The sequence below is a fragment of the Neofelis nebulosa genome, chromosome 18 (genome assembly GCF_028018385.1).
Source record: "Neofelis nebulosa isolate mNeoNeb1 chromosome 18, mNeoNeb1.pri, whole genome shotgun sequence".
Lineage (NCBI taxonomy): Eukaryota > Metazoa > Chordata > Mammalia > Carnivora > Felidae > Neofelis > Neofelis nebulosa.
In genome coordinates, this window is record NC_080799.1 from 41,302,854 (window position 1) to 41,318,945 (window position 16,092).

The following is a 16,092-nucleotide window of genomic DNA, read 5'->3' on the forward strand; positions in this document are numbered from 1 at the left end:
CTGGCACGGCCTCAGCAACCAAGACGCGGCCGCCCTGAAGACGAAGCCCCACCCTCTGAGGCCCTGGCCGAGCCGCCTCCTGTGGAGACCCCCAAAGACGCGCTGCACCCCACTGAAAGCCGGGTGGGCCCAGGCGTCTGCCTTTCCAGCGCGGCGCTGGGCACTCTGGGACGTGTAGTCTCGTCCTCCCTTCGGCTCCGGCGTCAGCGACTTCCGCCTCCGGCAATCACAGACCTCGCGCGATCCTTGGCGAAAGACTCGCGAGACGGCGAATCCGGTTGGCAGCGGCGCCAACGTTTATTTGCGCGCGAGCGGTGCGCTCAGCGCTTTTGCAGCCACTAGTGCAAAGGTGGGATTCGAACCTGAACGGATGGTGTTTCCCGGTCTCTCTGGGCGGAGGGGTCCGGGCGCTCCCCAGACAGGCAAACGCGGCAGAGCGTGTTCAGCCGAAGAGGACGGGGAGAGAGAGTCCAGCGTAGCACCCGAGTCAGACCTCAGGAAGCCTGGGTTATTATTACGGGCTGAGTGCTCTAACCTGGTGCTTCGGGGCTGGGGTTCTGGAATCAAAGACGTGGGTTTCAGGCTCATTTCTGTCACTTCCTGACTGTGTGACCCTCCTTGGTTTCAGTACTTAAAACTCGGAGCTTCAGGGGGTTTTACCTGTAGAGATCACACTACCCCTATTATTACTAGATTAAGAATAGACGGAGAAATGTGTATTGCCAGGTGCTCAGAGATTGGTGGCTGATATTTCAAAAGCAAGCAGACAGGACAAGGAATATTTGGGGTTGGATGTTGGGTTGGGGCTGTGCATTGACCTGGAAGGTCTCTATCTCTTAGGTAGACGGTGGGCGGGGGCCCTTGGCATCTTTTGAAGTCTTTTCTTGAACAACTTGTGCCTTTAGAAACCTAAAGGGCACTTCCTATTTCTGGAGATCAGTCTTCCTGTCTGAGAGAGAGAGACAGAGATAATCCGTTTACTCTGGCGGTGGTGGCAAAGGTTCCTCGACCAAACTCTACTTAGGTTACTCTGAACTCTCAACAAGGCCTTGGCTTTTGGACTTCTGTATTCATTTATGCATCGCCCAGTTTTAGCAAGAATCCAGCAGGGTCACTTTAGCCAATACCCCAACCCTTTATACCTGATTGGGTTCTTCACGCCCCAGCATCCCTCAGGTGATGTCTGATCACCCCAGCTTGCCTTCAGGAAGAATCCTACTAGGTTGATTTTGTCAGAATCCCTCGATGTTTCCTCTTACTAATTTTCCATCCTCCTCCACCTTGGCTATAAAGCCCCACTTTTCCTTGTTGTACTTGGAGTTGAACTCAGTATCTCTTCCTTACTGCACACCCCCTTGCAGGGGTCCCTGCACCTACCTCTGGTCTGGATAAAGCTTTACATACCATTGTGTAACACATGAGTCACCTTTTCCTAAACAGTGATTGAGAAAGTGCACTCCTCATCTGTGCCTTTCTCCCTCTTTGTGTCTGCCTCTGTCTCTCTTTCTTGCACAGGCTGGCTCTCCTCTGCATGGCTGGCTTCAGCCCTCAGTAGGGCTGAACGGATTTTTGAGGGGAGACAGATATTTTACCTTTGTTTCTCTACCTTTAGCTTTGGCCTCATGCCCTTTTGGAGAAAGCTGTTGAAGAAAATATTGCAGCTAAGGAGATGCTGGTGGAGCCCAGGTGAACGGAGGGTCTTTTTGTGTAAATATTCTCCACCTAAAGGAACAACTGCATCACTCTCTCCCCTCCACTATCAGCACCTACATCATTTTATACAACTATGTATGTACGTCTATGTGTGCGCCAGACTCGACCTGGAAGCATGTTGGTGGGTTTTATTTATCTCACACAGGATTTATTCTTTTAACGTTCATTTATTTTGAGAGAGAGAGGGTAAGCAGGGGAGAGGCAGAGAGGGAGAGAAAACCAAGCAGGAACCACACTGTCAGCGCAGAGCCCATCATAGGGCTTGAATCCATGAACTGTGAGATCATGACCTCAGTCAATGTCAAGAACCGGACGTTTAACCAGCTGAGCCACCCAGGAGACCCCCACATAGGACTTAAAGCTGGTTTTGAGGCTACATTCAAAATTAGGAGTTTCTACCTAAACCTCCATATGTCAGACTTCTGAGAAACAGTCAGACTGGCTGGCAGCTGGCAGACTACTTCCCATGTCCCTGACACTGCCTTGCATCAGCAGCTGTCTGTGCCAGAGCTGCTCTGTTTCTTGTGGTAGGGAGAAGTTCTCCATGCCCATGTCACTGTCCCACATGGTATACACAGAAGACCAAGATGGACATGTGTTTTAAGAAAAATGGGAGAAACGCGCCTGAGTGGCTTAGTTAAGCATCCAACTCTTAATTTCGGCTCCAGTCACGATCTCACAGTTTGTAGGTTCGAGCCCCACATCGGGCTCTCCACTTAACAGCACAGAACCTGCTTGGGATTCTCTCTCCCTCTCTCTGCCCCTCCCCATCCCTCTCTCTTGCTCTCAAAATAAGTAAACATTAAAAGAGAGAGAGAAGGGGGCGCCTGGGTGGCGCAGTCGGTTAAGCGTCCGACTTCAGCCAGGTCATGATCTCGCGGTCCGTGAGTTCGAGCCCCGCGTCAGGCTCTGGGCTCATGGCTCGGAGCCTGGAGCCTGTTTCCGATTCTGTGTCTCCCTCTCTCTCTGCCCCTCTCCCGTTCATGCTCTCTCTCTGTCCCAAAAATAAATAAAAAACGTTGAAAAAAAAAAAAAAAAAAAAGAGAGAGGGAGATCACTGTCTCTACCATGTGAGGGCACAATGACAAGGTAGCAGTCTGCAAGCCAGAAGAGAGCTCCCTTCAGGAACTAAATCCACTGACACCTTAATCTTGGACTTCCAGCCTTCAGAACTGTAAGACATAAAAGTCTGTGGTATGTTGTTATGGCAGCCTGAGCAGACGAAGACTGTTTCCCAAAAGGAGCATGTGGAATCTTCACCCCATTCTGAGTGATGCGTGAGCTGACCACACACAGGAGAGTCTAGCAGATGTCATCCCTGGGAGTAAGGATTTCCAAGTATGCCTGGTGGTCCTTGAATCCCCCTTCCTCCACACTCCAGCCTTTCTCCTTTATCCTGCAGCAGCTCTCTCGGAGGAATAGTCATGCTTTGCAAGGCTGTTCTTACTTGTCTGGTTCTTATTTGGCCTGCTGTCTGTAGGGACAAGAAGATAAAGTTTCAGGGGTGCCTGGGTGGCTCAGTCGGTTGAGCGTCTGACTTCGGCTCAGGTCATGATCTTGTGGTCTGTGGGTTCGAGCCCTGTGTCGGGCTCTGTGCTGACAGCTCAGAGCCTGGAGCCTGCTTCAGATTCTGTGTCTCCCTCTCTCTCTGACCCTCCCCCACTCATACTCTGTCTCTCTCTCTCTCTCAAAAGTAAACATTAAAAAAAAAAAGAAGATAAAGTTTCAAATGCTGGGTGATTCAGGGTATAAACAATGGCTGTCTCCTGCCTCCTGTTAACTGATGTGTCCTTCTCGTCTGTCTCAAATTTAATAATGGAACCAAAACACAGCCAGACTCCAAGGAGAGGGTTCCCAGCGCTCACAGCTTATCTCTCATCCTTTCTGTTAGTGAAAACAGTGACAACACTAATGCTTACTGACTGCTTCTTTGTTTCACCCTAGTGTGAAGTATTTTAATGTACTAGCTCATTTAATCCTAGCAAGTTTCCTCTGGGGCATAGGTCATGTTTATCCCCCTTTATGTCACCATCATCAGGTTTGTGAATCAAACTTGTATAAGGTTGGGAAGCACAGGTCAGTGTCTGAAGAACAAGTGCTTCCTATTAATTTATTCAGTCATTCAGCAAATATTTACTGAGCACCTACTATGAACCAAGCAGATTTTCCCACTATGTTTAGAAAAACAGAGGGGGTATTCTGGCCCAAAGTAGCCACTTTAAAGGATAACCTCTAACCTTATCCTTTAAAGGATAACCAGGGGCGCCTGGGGGGCTGAGTCCGTTAAGCATCTGACTTTGGCTCAGGTCATGATTTCGCGGTTTGTGAGTTTGAGCCCCACATCAGGCTTTGTGCTGACAGCTCAGAGTCTGGAGCCTGCTTCAGATTCTATGTCTCCCCCTCTCTCTGACCCTCCCATGCTCATGCTCTGTCTCTATCTCTCAATAATAAATCAATGTTAAAAAAAAATTAAGGATAACCAGAATCTTCCAAGAAATCACTCGGATATTTATTTCAAGGCAGAGCTCTGATTACCGGGCTGGCGTTCAGGAGTGCCTTAGGTGAGTGGTTGGGGCAGCAGGCTCTGGAGTGGACTTGCCGGAGTTTGATTTGGCTTTGCCACTTTCCTAGCTGTGTGTGGCCTTGGCAGAGTTCTGCACCTCTCGGAGCCTCAGTTTACTCATCTAAAACATGGGTCATAATGATATCTATAAAAGAGAGTCATTGTGAGGATTTCAGTACACAGTAAGAAAATCCCATGGACTTAGGAAGTGCTTTAAAAACATTAGGTTTTATTATTAGCTCATAGAGGCCTTATAAAAAGTGTAACAAAACACCCATTATATATCAGTTTTGGGGCATGGTAGCTCCATGACGACTCTCTTAGATAATTTAGTCAAATTAGCTAAACTATTTGACTTGTATATTGAATTTTTGTTTCTTACTCATTTGGATACTGAGAAATTCCTACCAAAGATGACAACTTTTGGAGAGCTTGATTGTAAACCCTTTTTTCCCTGCCACAGTTAAACACCAAGAGCAAATGTGAGCTGAATCGATGCTTTGTCTGTGACGATGGAACCATGGAATCAGTCTGAAGGGAACTTCCCCTCTGTCTTCCGAGAAGCATATGTGTGGGTCGCTCAGTTGCTTGCAAACTTCTGTGAGTAGGAGGCTGCCATTTTAACTCAAATGGTCTTGTAGACTCCATAACCACTACGAAAACAAGCTACAGTTATAACTATAAATATAGTGATATGTGTGTATAATGATAAATACTTCTCATTCAGACCACGAACAATGCTTGGGACCTTAGTAGCCCCGTGGGCCTCTTACAGGAACTCCACGGCACCAGGCATCTGAGACCCACGCACTGAGACCACGTACTCCATCTCAGAGTAGCTACAAGTCATGAAGCTAGAGCTGATGCCTAAGGAGTGTTTGTCACGTGCTGGATATTGTCACGGGTGTTTTACAAACGTAATCTCATCTAATCCCATCTCTCAGCTCCCTGAAGCGGAAGCTGTGGCAATCTTCATTTTACGGGTGTGGAAGGCAAGGCACACCTTGTTGATAAGGGGTGGAGCCAGGATTCGAAGCACTGGCTTGGTGTACGTCTTTGGAGGCCCCAGTTCACCCCGATTCACATTTGTTAGGGGCCGCCTGTTTGTGTCTCCCCCCATAATAGAATTAAGACCGAAATACTAAACAGACAAGCAAACATGAAATCCTGAGCAAAGCAGAAATTTGTCCTTTTAATCTCTGTCGGTTGTAGTCACTGAAAATTGCCCAGACAGGAGAAGGCCAGAGCCTGGGTCACTACGTAGACTTGGTAACTTCTGTGCATACGGCTCTGAGAAGGAGATGCCTGGTTCCCACAGCTAACCAGGAGGCAGTCAGAAAGGGGAAGGCATGGGACAGCTTTGAAAATGCTGGCATCCCCACACCTGTCCCCTTCCCTAGATGCAACCCAGCACGTTCTGCAACTAGATGATGGTTGTCAGCCCTACAGAACTTGCTGACTGTCCCTCAGATTCTCCACCAGCCTCTTCTGTTTTCCTCCTTTTCCCTCTCCCATTTTATTCTGTCTTCTTCCTCTCCTGCTATATGCTCCCTGTGACTTGTTCAAAGTTCCCCTTTGCACATTCTGTTCCCAAAGCAAATCAGTTGGCAGGCCTCTTGTGTTGGACTTAAGTACCAGTTCTCTGAATAGCTCCACATGTTGGTGTTAGTTTATTCTTAACACCCCCGCCTGTCCTGACCAGCACCCTCATGTTGAAGAAGAAACTGAGGCGTATATCATCCTGCCTTTCTTCAGACCCCACCACAAGGCTGTGGTGGTCTTGAAGGCAGTCCTGAAATCTGCTCTTAAAGATGCCTCCCACTCGGGGGGCGCCTGAGTGGCTCAGTTGGTTGGGCGTCTGACTTCGGCTCAGGTCATGATCTCGCAGTCAGTGAGCTCAAGCCCTGTGTTTGAGCTCTGTGCTGATGGCTCAGAGCCTGGAGCCTGCTTTGGATTTTCGCTCCCTTTCTCTCTGCCCCTCCCCAGCTCATGCCCTGTTCTGTCTCTCAAGAATGAATAAATGTTAAAAAAAAAATTATTTTAAAGATGCCTCCCACTCAGGGAGAGGCTGTCTCCAGAAATAAGTCATAGGCATCCCAGTGCCTTGTTCTGCTTGGTGTGCTCACAATAAAAACTGGATGCTGGATGTAGCGGGGAAAATGAAACATGAGACGGAATGCAGAGTAGGAGGGGGAGAAAAGCTAGTGGGAAGATGGGGTTAGGTGCTAGGTCTGGGGATGCCAGAACTAAAGGACTCAGGAATGGCCTGGTCCTTATGTCAGCGATAATGCTGATGGAGCACTTACCATGTGGTAGGCAGGTTACCCTCACGAAGACCCTTTACCTGCTTAAAGGGCCAGGGGCTTAGTCTTCTCCAGTCTGGACAGCAACACCAGGGACCATTTGTCTAGTTCACTTCCTGTTCATGGTGCCTGCCTGTTACAAAGCAGAGCCCAGTATTTGTTGATTAAATTAACAAACAAAAGAAATCAGCCATTGGTATCCATGATGCCCCAAATAAGTAACTTTCTGGGTCTTCACTTCTTAGTCTCTAAAATTAAGGAGTTGGACTAGGACAGATGCCTGGATTCCAACCTCACCCCAGCTCTCCACTTACTGAGGGTGTGTGACCTTGGTCTGGTCACTGAACCTCTCTGCCTCCTTTCCTCATCTATAAAATATTGCTAATAGTACCTACCTCCCGTCTTTGTTTCAAAGATGAACTGTTAATAAATTGCAAAGTATTTAAAACAGAGCCTGGTACATACAAAGTACTATGTAAGTAGAAACGTAAATTTCTAAATTTCTAAACAAAATCCCCTCCCACCGTGGACCTTTCTCAGGCTAGGGGAGGGCGTATGGAGGCGACACGGGTAGCATGGCCCAGAAGCTACGGGACCTCGAAACGCTCCCCTACTCACTGAAGGTGCAAGGACTACGATACCCATAATGCTTCCTGTGGTCCCGCCCACGCGGTCTCATTCCCACGCGCTTACAGGTAGTCGGCCAGGGGTTCGAGGACTACGTTGCCCACAATGCATCTCGCGGGCCTGCCCTTCCAGGCTTATTCCCACCCTCGACAGCCGGCCCAGCTAATGGCGCGAGGACTACATTACCCACAGTGCTGCGGTGGGTCCGCCCACACGGCCTCGTTCTCTAGTACCACAGCGGGCTCAGCCCGTGGCTGGAAGAGGACGTAGCTTCGGTTCCGCTTTGTGCAGGTTGTCGGTCTAGGGTCTAGCCGGCCCGCCTGCTGCACCCCCCGCGCCCACGGTCCTGCCCCCGGCCCGGCCCGCCGCGCTGCCGGTGAGTGCGGGCGTGGAGTCCCGGCCCACGCCGCTTCCGTCCCGCAGCCCTTCTTCACCAGAACCCGGGGTTGTGCTCGGCCTGGGCCACCGCTCACCCTGCACCTGAGGACGAAACCGGGGAAAGCATGCCCGGCCGGGGAGTCCCTACTCTCTCAGGACCCTGGAGTTGGAGGGGTCGTGGTGACCCATCCACCGAGGGTACCCGGCGGGCTTTCGGGGCTTGCCGAGCCCGAATTGGAGGGTCAAGTCGTGACAGAACCCGCGTCCCCTTGGACACAGAGGGCCCTGGTTCTATTTCCAAGGGGACCCCATCCTAAAAGGGCCAACCGTAGTAATGAAAACTGCACTTCCCAAGCTCTGGCCCCGTTCCAGTCAGTGCTCAAAACCCTTTGCAAATATCTCGGTTAGTCCTCTCAAAAGCCTGTGTGTAGGAATATCATCATCTCTACTCTTTGAACGAGGAATCGATGTCTTAAGAGTTTAAGTAATTACCCGGGGACTTAGAAGCAAGGACGGTTTGATTTACTTCAGGTCTTTTGCCAATGAGGGTGAGTTGGCTCTGGGGCTAGGGCAGGGCCTTATGGGTGTGGACACTTAACTAGCCCCAGTGCTGCACCCCAAATGATTATGTTGTTTCTCCACAGAGCCCTGAAAACATCACTTCCAGTGTCTGGCCAGAGGTACAGGGAGAGACAGATTTGACCTTTCAGGCACAAGAAAGAGCAAGACTTGCCCCAGACAATGGCGACCACACCTGGTCTCCAGCCTCCACCACCCCTGGAGCAAGACGAGATCCTGATCGTGAAGGTGGAGGAGGATTTCTGCTGGGAAGAGGAGCCTTCTCTGGAGACAGAAGACCCCAGCCCTGAGACCTTCCGCCAGCTCTTCAGGCTCTTTTGTTACCAGGAGGTGGCCGGACCACGGGAGGCCCTGAGCCGCCTTTGGGAGCTCTGCTGCCGCTGGCTGCGGCCTGAATTGCGCACCAAAGAGCAGATCCTGGAGCTGCTGGTGCTGGAGCAGTTCCTGATGGTGCTGCCTGGGGAGATCCAGGCCCGGGTGCGGGAGCAGCAGCCGGAGAGTGGTGAGGAGGCCGTGGTCCTCGTGGAAGGGCTGCAGCGGGAGCCCAGGAAGCAGAGGCAGCGGGTGAGGTGGGGGGCAATTTGGTCCTAAGGTGAGGAGATGGGGCCCCAAGACCTCAGGGCTCTGCTCCTAAGATCTGCATTTGGAGATTCCTTGGGCTGTGGAGACCGCGGCCTGCCTTGGCCATTGGGAGGACCTGGGGCTGCCTGTACCTGTGAAACAAGGCAACTGCAAAGTGTTTCTCAGCCTTGGCCGATGGGTGTAAACCTGTCGATTAAGCACATGTAGCCCCACTAGCTCTCTTTGAACTGTGTGGTTTGGTTCATTCACATCACCCCAGCATAGGTCATACACAGGTTTTGATGGGAAAGAGGCTGGAGATCTTCCAAGGCAGGGCGCTGGGGGCTGAAGAGATTCCAGAAGGAGAGGAACATTGGGAAGAAAGAGCAGGGGCTGGTGGGTGTCCCAGTTAGAACTGCCCCCCACTCCCAACCTCTCCAGAGCTGCGCTGGCCAGTGCAGTGGCTACCAGTAACATGTGACTTTTTTTTTTTAACGTTTATTTTTGAGAGAGAGACAGAGACAGAGTGTGAGCAGGGGAGAGGCAGAGAGAGAGGGAGAGGAGAGAATCCCAACCAGGCTGTCTGAGCTGACAGCCTGATACAGGGCTCCATCTCATCAACTGTGAGATCGTGACCGGAACCAAACTCGGGAGTTGGATGCTTAACCGACTGAGCCACCCAGGCGCTCCCACGTGTGATTTTTTAAATTAAAACTAAATAAAATGTCAGGTGTAGTTCCTGAGTCACACTGGCCACATTTCAGGGGCTCAGTTGTCACACGTGGCCAGTGGCTACTGTACTGGACAGCGAAGATATGGGACACTTTGTTGTTATGGAAAGGTCTGTGGACAGCACGACTCTAGAGCATGCTCCCAACATCTTGTAACCAAATTGGAGTAACAGGGAAGTCTTAAATTCTTCTTGCTCAGATTAGATTAGTCCTACTGCATAGCTCTTAGCTCGGATTGGATTAGTTCTTTGGCATGCCTTTCCTCTGTTTCTAGGCACCCCATAACCTCAGGGGACTGTCTCTTCTTAGAAGTGTGGGATGTTGAGCTTGATGCAGGGATCCTTGGCACTGGTTTTAAAGTTTTCTTATCCCAAGTACTATTGCAGAGCTCAGTAAACGCTGAGACCCAAGTTGATCGTGTTCACCTGTTCTGGAATTGGGACGTAGATGGTCTCAGAGCACTTGTCACTGGCTTCAGGAAATGTAGCACGTGCTATAGTGTGAACTTCTGAAATGAGATCTGATTCAGGGCCTTTCTGGTCCAGGGTCTGTGGGGAACACCAAGGAAGGAGGGGTAAGAGAGTGCAGTGTGATGGGGAGACAGTGGAGTCTCACTCAGGGGCAGAGCAAGCCTCCGTTTGTCCAGGTTGGGAGCCTGACCTCTTCCCAGCTCACATTCCTTCTCCCAGAACAGTCTGGAGGGAGGACTCTGTGCGATGCGGAGGCCTGTGGGGGCAGACCTGGGGAGATAGCCGGTGGGGGTGGTGATGGTGAGGCAGAGCTGCGGGGAGCCTGGGAGCCTGGGAAGGGAGCATGGCCAGGGGTGCCTGAGGCAAAAGTGGTTGGGGACCTTGTGGGTTTTTTTCCCAAACTTCTGGGAACTGCTGGGCAGATCTCCATCTGCATGCAGGGCCTGGAAGTGCTCCCTGATGATGTACTGCCCCACGGGACAGGAGAACAGTGCTTGAAACACCAAGTGGAGGCTGAGCCAGAGGAGCTGTCTCTGGAGGAAGGGTCTGGATGCTCCAGCCAGCAGCCCCCAGCCCAACTGAGCCACACACCAAAGAGGAGCCCCCAGCTCTGGCCAAAGAGGGGTGAGTAGCCATCCCTCTGGATGAAGGAAGCCCTGCAGGGAAAGGAAGCAGAGGGAGGAGGTTGTCACAGGAGGCTGGGCCACTGCATGTGGGAAGGACAGGTTCCTGCCCAGGACTGAGCGTAGGTGCAGAGTAGTTGGCCCTGTCTGGGCCTTTGCTACTGTTTCCACACCTGGGCTGTGTGGCCTTCTCTGACCACTCTGTGTCTTTCCCCAGGCCCAGTGGCCTCCCAGCATCAGGAGATGGCACCAGCCACGTCCTTCGTTTCATCCTGGTCCCAGGTGAGTGGGTGTTCTGCTGCATCCCTGTGTGTCCCACGGCCCTGTTACAGGGACACTTTCTCCATGGCCAGGTCCAGCTTTCGGAGGTGCTCCTCGTGGAATGACCCCTTTACCCTTACTTTCACCTCCTGGAAGTCTTCTCTCTGATGCCATCTGGGTATTAGGTGTGTCACAGAGGATTCCGGGGCTTAGTGGTGGACTGGGGCAATTGCTTCAAACCTAGCTGGGCGCTAGATTCTTGGGACCTTGGGTAAAAATACAGATTCATCCCCCAGCCCTGGCCTGGAATCAGAGCCTCTGTAGCTTGTTTAAATAACAGCTTTATTGAGATATAATTCATATACCACACAACTCGGCCATTTAGAGTACTTAACATTTAGTATACGTATAGAGTTATGCAACTATCGTGATGGTTTTCAAAACATACTCCTCTTCAAAACACCCGGTACCCGTTAGCGGTCCCTCCCCACCCCTGTTCCCCAGCCCCTGGCGGTCTTCTTTCTGTCTCTGTGCATTTGCCTCTTCTAGACATTGCTTGCTTGGGTTTTAATGTGCTCCTCAGGTCACTGTGGTGCTAGATTTGGGAACTACTGGCCTGGAGGCATCCTGAAGTTCCCAAGACACCCGACTCAGGTCCCAGGGCTGGTTCGACCCGAGGCAAGGCATGTCTAACTCGTGCCCCTGAGGAGCATGGGCCCCAGTGGCTGAGTGCGCAGTGGACCAGCTGCTCCATACGGTGGCTCTGTCCATGGTGTCTCTGGGCCTGCAGCAGTGGGACACGGCATGGTGTTGACGGTGTCCTCCCAGCTAGCAGGATTCCGCTGTTCTGTGAGCGGAACTTGAGGAGCAGGAGTGGATGACTGCATATGGAGAGGGAAGGTGTAGGAGAGAGGCAGTGGGGGAGGCAAGCAGGATCTGCCGTTGTGTTACAGGTGGAGGGGGTGGGTGAGCCCGCTAGGCCGGCCGCATGAAGGAGCCGTGGCAGGGGACTGAGTGGGTTGCACTCCAGCAGGTGCCGGTGACCTTGGAGGACGTGGCGGCATACCTGTCCCAGGAGGAGTGGGAGTGCCTGGACCCGGCTCAGCGGGGCTGCGTCTGGGATGTGCTGCCCGACAGCGGGGGTAACGTGCTCATCAGTGGCATGTCTGTGATGTGGGCCAGTCTCAGGGAGGGTGGCTCCTTCCCTTAGGCTGGCTGTGGCCCACTTGGCATCTCCCAGGCCGTTTCCCTGCCCAGTACCGTTCCTGTCTCTCCACCACAAGCCAATCCTATCTCTCCACTTACACAAGCCAATCCAACAGTTGTTGGACTGCAGTGGCCCAAGGAATCCCTGGGGAGCATGTTAAACTAGGAACTCACACCCCGCACCAGGTTGGTTCCATGGGCCGGGCACACTCCCTGGAGAGCCTGCTCTGCACCCAGCTGAGTGCAGCCTGCAAAGGCAGGGTTGCTAGAGACCCGTCAGAGGCCCAGCTGCAGTGGGGAGAGTATGGCTGCTCAGCTCATCCCAGGCAAGTGCCCAGAGCTGTCCTGTGTTCCTCCGTCCACACGGCTCGTCCAGTTTCACTTAGCCTCTGTGCCGCCCGTGACCCCTGTGGGTAGAGCTGCTCTTGGCAGGGCCTTGGCCATCCACAGCCTCTCCTTTCCAGCCCCGTCCCCAGCTCATCCCCCAACACTGTCTGGTTTTGAAGGAATTGAGGTGCTTGTTTGGTATCAGTTGGATTTCTTCAGAGAAACAGAACCAATTGTGTGTGTGTGTGTGTGTGTGTGTGTGTGTGTGTGTGTGTGTGGTGTGTAAGTAAAGGCATTTATTTTAAGGAATTGGCTCATAGGATGGTGGAGGCTGGCAAGCCTAAAATCTGTAGGGCAGTCCTGCAGGCTGGAAATTCAAGTGAGAATTGATGTTGCAATCCTGAGTCTGATGTCTGCAGGGCAGGCCAGCTGGCACGAAACCCAGGCACAATTCCTCTTCTGGGAAACCACAGGTTCTGCTCTTAAGGGCTTCAGCTGATTAGATGAGGCCCATCCACTAGTACTGAGGCTGATCTCCTTTACTTACAGCTGAGTGTAGATGTTAAGTAGAGAGTATAGCAACCTGACAGGATTTTTTTAAGTATATTTATTTTGAGAGGGTAGGGAGAGTGTGTGGGGAAGGGGCAGAGAGAGAGAGAAGGAGAGAGAATCCCAAGCAGGCTCTACACCATCAGCACAGACCTTGATGCGGGGCTTGAATTCACAAACCATGAGGTCATGGCCTGAGCTGAGATCGAGAGTCCGATGCTTAACCGACTGAGCCACCCAGGTGTCCCAACCCAAGAGGTCGTTTAGCCTGGTTGTGGTGCCATTGTTCGGTTAAACACCAAAACACTGTTGACATTGGGGCTGGATAATTCTGTTATGCCATCCTGTGTGCCATAGGGTGTTCGTCAGCCCCCCTGGCCTCCACTCAGTAGATTCCATTAGCAACACTCCACTGCCTGGCTGTGACAACCAAAAATGTCTCCAGACATTGCCAAGTGCCCTCTGAGGGCCACCATTGCCCCAGGGTTAGAATCCCTGGCTTAGAGCCTAAGAGCCTAGACTCCAGAGCCCACCCTGTAACTTACTAGCCAAGTGACTCTGGGTAAGTTCTTTAACCTTCCCGTGCCTCAGTTTCCTCATTTTAAATGGGGTCATAACAGCACCCACCTCCTTGGCGTGGTGAGGGTTTCACGAGCTGCTGCCCATGGTTAATTATCTCCATCCAGGGTCTGACAAGCACTTCCTGCTGAGTGTTCTGAGGCTCCGCCCAGCCTTTGCTTTCTTTCTTATCAGGAGCATCCCCTCGCCCCACGAAGGCCTCAGGGACTGTGCTTTCTCTGTCTCAGGGCTTGGGCTGCAACTTGAGGATGGAGAGGGCGCCAGGCAGGACGTGCCGACGAGAAGGGAGCAGGACCGAGAGCTGGTTGGGGGCATGACCAGGCCTGAGCAGTCTCTGGAAAGAGGAGGACCCCGGCGGGGTGAGAAGCCGTACGCGTGCCCTGAGTGCGGCAAAGGCTTCAGTAAGACGTCCCACTTGACCAAGCACCAGCGCACACACACCGGGGAGCGGCCCTACAAGTGTCAGGTGTGCGGGAAGGGCTTCAGTGACCGCTCCAACTTCAGCACACACCAGCGGGTGCACACGGGCGAGAAGCCCTATGCGTGCGCGGAGTGCGGGAAGCGCTTCAGCCAGAGCTCCAGCCTGGTCATCCACCGCAGGACACACACCGGCGAGCGGCCCTACGCCTGTGCCGAGTGTGGGAAGCGCTTCAGCAACAGCTCCCACTTCAGTGCGCACCGGAGAACGCACGCGGCTGAGAAGCCCTTTGTGTGCCCGGCCTGTGGCAGGGGCTTCCGCCGGGGCACCGACCTCCACAAACACCAGCGGACCCACAGCAGAGAACAGCGCCCCCCAGGCCAGCGGAGCCCCACAGCACGGCTCCGGGAGGCCCCTGGGCCAAAGCCTGGCCGCCGCTCATTGAACTGTCCATTTCCGGGATCTGTTTCAGAATTTCAAGGTCACAGTTCATGAAGCTGCTGGAGTTGTTTCTGTTTTGGAACCAAAATCCTAACCTTAAGGCATTTCACACTGATCCCATTTGCCCCTGGTGTGGGCCCAGCTTGTGGCAGTGGGACATTTCAGGTGCTCAGGCCCAAGGAGGAATCTGGACACGGAGTTCGGCAGTGGCGGCTAGACACCAAGCCGGGTGTACATGGGTCCTGGGGCTGCTGTACAAATGGCCACGACCTGGGTGGCTCAGCACCACAGGGACGGACTGTCACAGTTCAGGAGGCCAGAAGTCCAAAACCAAGATGTGGGCAGGGCTGCCTCCTTCTGGAGGCCCGGACGGAGAGACCATCCCAGGCCTCTCTCCTGGCTTCTGCTGTTGCCGGTGTTCCTGGTGTCCATGGTTTGTGGCCACAACACTCCCATCTCTGCCTCTCCCGTGTCTCTGGTGTCCTCTTGTAAGGGCACAGTCATTCCATTTAGGGCCCCTAATCCCGAATGACAGCATCTTAACTAATTACATCTGCAAAGACCCTGTTTCCAAATCAGGGCACATTCTGAGGTTCTGGATGGACATGAAGTTGGGGGACACTCAGTCCACTTCAGGGAAACCTCAGTGGCTCCCATTCCTTACAGGATTAACATACCCCAGCCTTCCCTGGTCTCCCCCCTTTCCCCTCCAGCCTTGCCATATTTTCAAAACATAGCCTGTGAGGACTTGTTCCGTATCCCAGTGGTGTCAGCGGGCAGTGGGATGAGTTGTGGGTCACCTGCCTAGAGCCACAGCTGTTCTAAAGGACAGATGACTCATGTGAGTACGCTTCCCTGATAGCCCATCTTCTGACCTCCACAGGCGTGTGAGGAAGCCTGTGGAGATGACTGACATCTGTCCCCACAGCAGGAGCCAGGGCCGCCTTTGCTCCATCCCCAAGTGGCCAGGACAGAGGCAGCATTGGTTGCCCCACTTTGTCCTTCTGCGGTGGACATGCTTCTGATCTGTGCACATCCACTATCTCCTGGGTGGCTGAGGGGAACAGTATAGAGTACTTGTTCCATTTAGTCATCACTGAAGTCTTGGGGGCAGTTGCTGAAACCACTGGGTTCTGGAACATTCCATGCAGGGAGTATGGCAGTTTCCCATGGCTGGGTGGCCTTGGACCTCAGGCTGTGCTCCATTCTATTTGTCACCCAATCACTGTATATATTTTCACCTTCCAGCATAACCCAGGTTCCAGGGTGCATGACCTACTCTCTGTTTCCCTAATAAACAAAGCGGGTCCTTCTGGCCTCGTGTGCTCTGCCCTATGTGTTCTTTAGAGAAGGGGGCCACTCAGTTTAAGCATGGTGTTTACCTTCTAGGCCAGCTTCCAGAGCTCCAGCACTGCCGGTAACCCAGCTTCCCTAAGTAGCTGCGAGTCTGCAGGCTCACTACTGTCGTGTCCAGGCTGGTGCCAGAGGTGGCCGCCTGCTTCCTGGCCTGGGACCTGGGCCTGTTGGTGCCTCTTCCAGAACATTCTCTCAAGCAACCCTGAGACATACGGCTTTTGTGCCTCTCCTTTTACAGAGGGGAAACTGAGGTCCTGAGTGGTTTTAGCACCTTGTTCAGGTGGCAGAACTGGTTTTGAGCTCGGGTCTACCACGTCATCTTGACTTGCCTTATTGGTGGTTCACTGCGTTGAACTTGGAACAAAGAAGTTATTTTGTGTCACTGTTTGTGAAGCATCCCAAATTTC

The 16,092-nt window shown here is 52.6% G+C and overlaps 1 protein-coding gene and 1 long non-coding RNA gene across 8 annotated transcripts; one reads left to right on the top strand and one right to left on the bottom strand.

Moving 5' to 3' along the window:
• The first annotated feature begins 303 nt into the window (after positions 1 to 303).
• Positions 304 to 15,644, top strand: ZNF500 (zinc finger protein 500). 7 transcript variants are annotated; one of them, XM_058710744.1, is made up of 7 exons: positions 304 to 1,686; positions 4,740 to 4,876; positions 8,229 to 8,727; positions 10,366 to 10,549; positions 10,766 to 10,830; positions 11,840 to 11,951; positions 13,698 to 15,644. In XM_058710744.1, the coding sequence occupies exons 3-7, from the start codon at positions 8,326 to 8,328 to the stop codon at positions 14,381 to 14,383; spliced, it is 1,449 nt and encodes a 482-aa protein (XP_058566727.1). In that variant the 5' UTR covers positions 304 to 1,686; positions 4,740 to 4,876; positions 8,229 to 8,325; the 3' UTR covers positions 14,384 to 15,644. The 7 variants fall into 7 exon arrangements, with proteins under 7 accessions (XP_058566727.1, XP_058566725.1, XP_058566730.1 ...); XM_058710742.1 differs by lacking the exon at positions 304 to 1,686 and having other exon boundaries at positions 4,534 to 4,876; XM_058710747.1 differs by lacking the exons at positions 304 to 1,686; positions 4,740 to 4,876 and adding an exon at positions 7,399 to 7,582 and having other exon boundaries at positions 8,229 to 8,665; positions 10,409 to 10,549.
• Positions 4,486 to 7,179, bottom strand: LOC131501042 (uncharacterized). The gene is made up of 3 exons (XR_009256594.1): positions 6,975 to 7,179; positions 6,583 to 6,712; positions 4,486 to 4,929 (listed from the first exon to the last, which is right to left on the bottom strand). It is a non-coding gene; the product is annotated as an uncharacterized LOC131501042 (long non-coding RNA).
• Positions 15,645 to 16,092: the final 448 nt, after the last annotated feature.

What these genes read in the sequence shown, in the direction of transcription:
- ZNF500 (XM_058710744.1), top strand. Translation starts at nt 8,326, where the DNA reads ATGGCGACCACACCTGGTCTCCAGCCTCCACCACCCCTGGAGCAAGAC. An exon ending in CCAGGAAGCAGAGGCAGCGG is followed by an intron (nt 8,728 to 10,365) that starts GTGAGGTGGGGG and finishes ATCTGCATGCAG; the next exon opens with GGCCTGGAAGTGCTCCCTGA. An exon ending in TCGTTTCATCCTGGTCCCAG is followed by an intron (nt 10,831 to 11,839) that starts GTGAGTGGGTGT and finishes GTTGCACTCCAG; the next exon opens with CAGGTGCCGGTGACCTTGGA.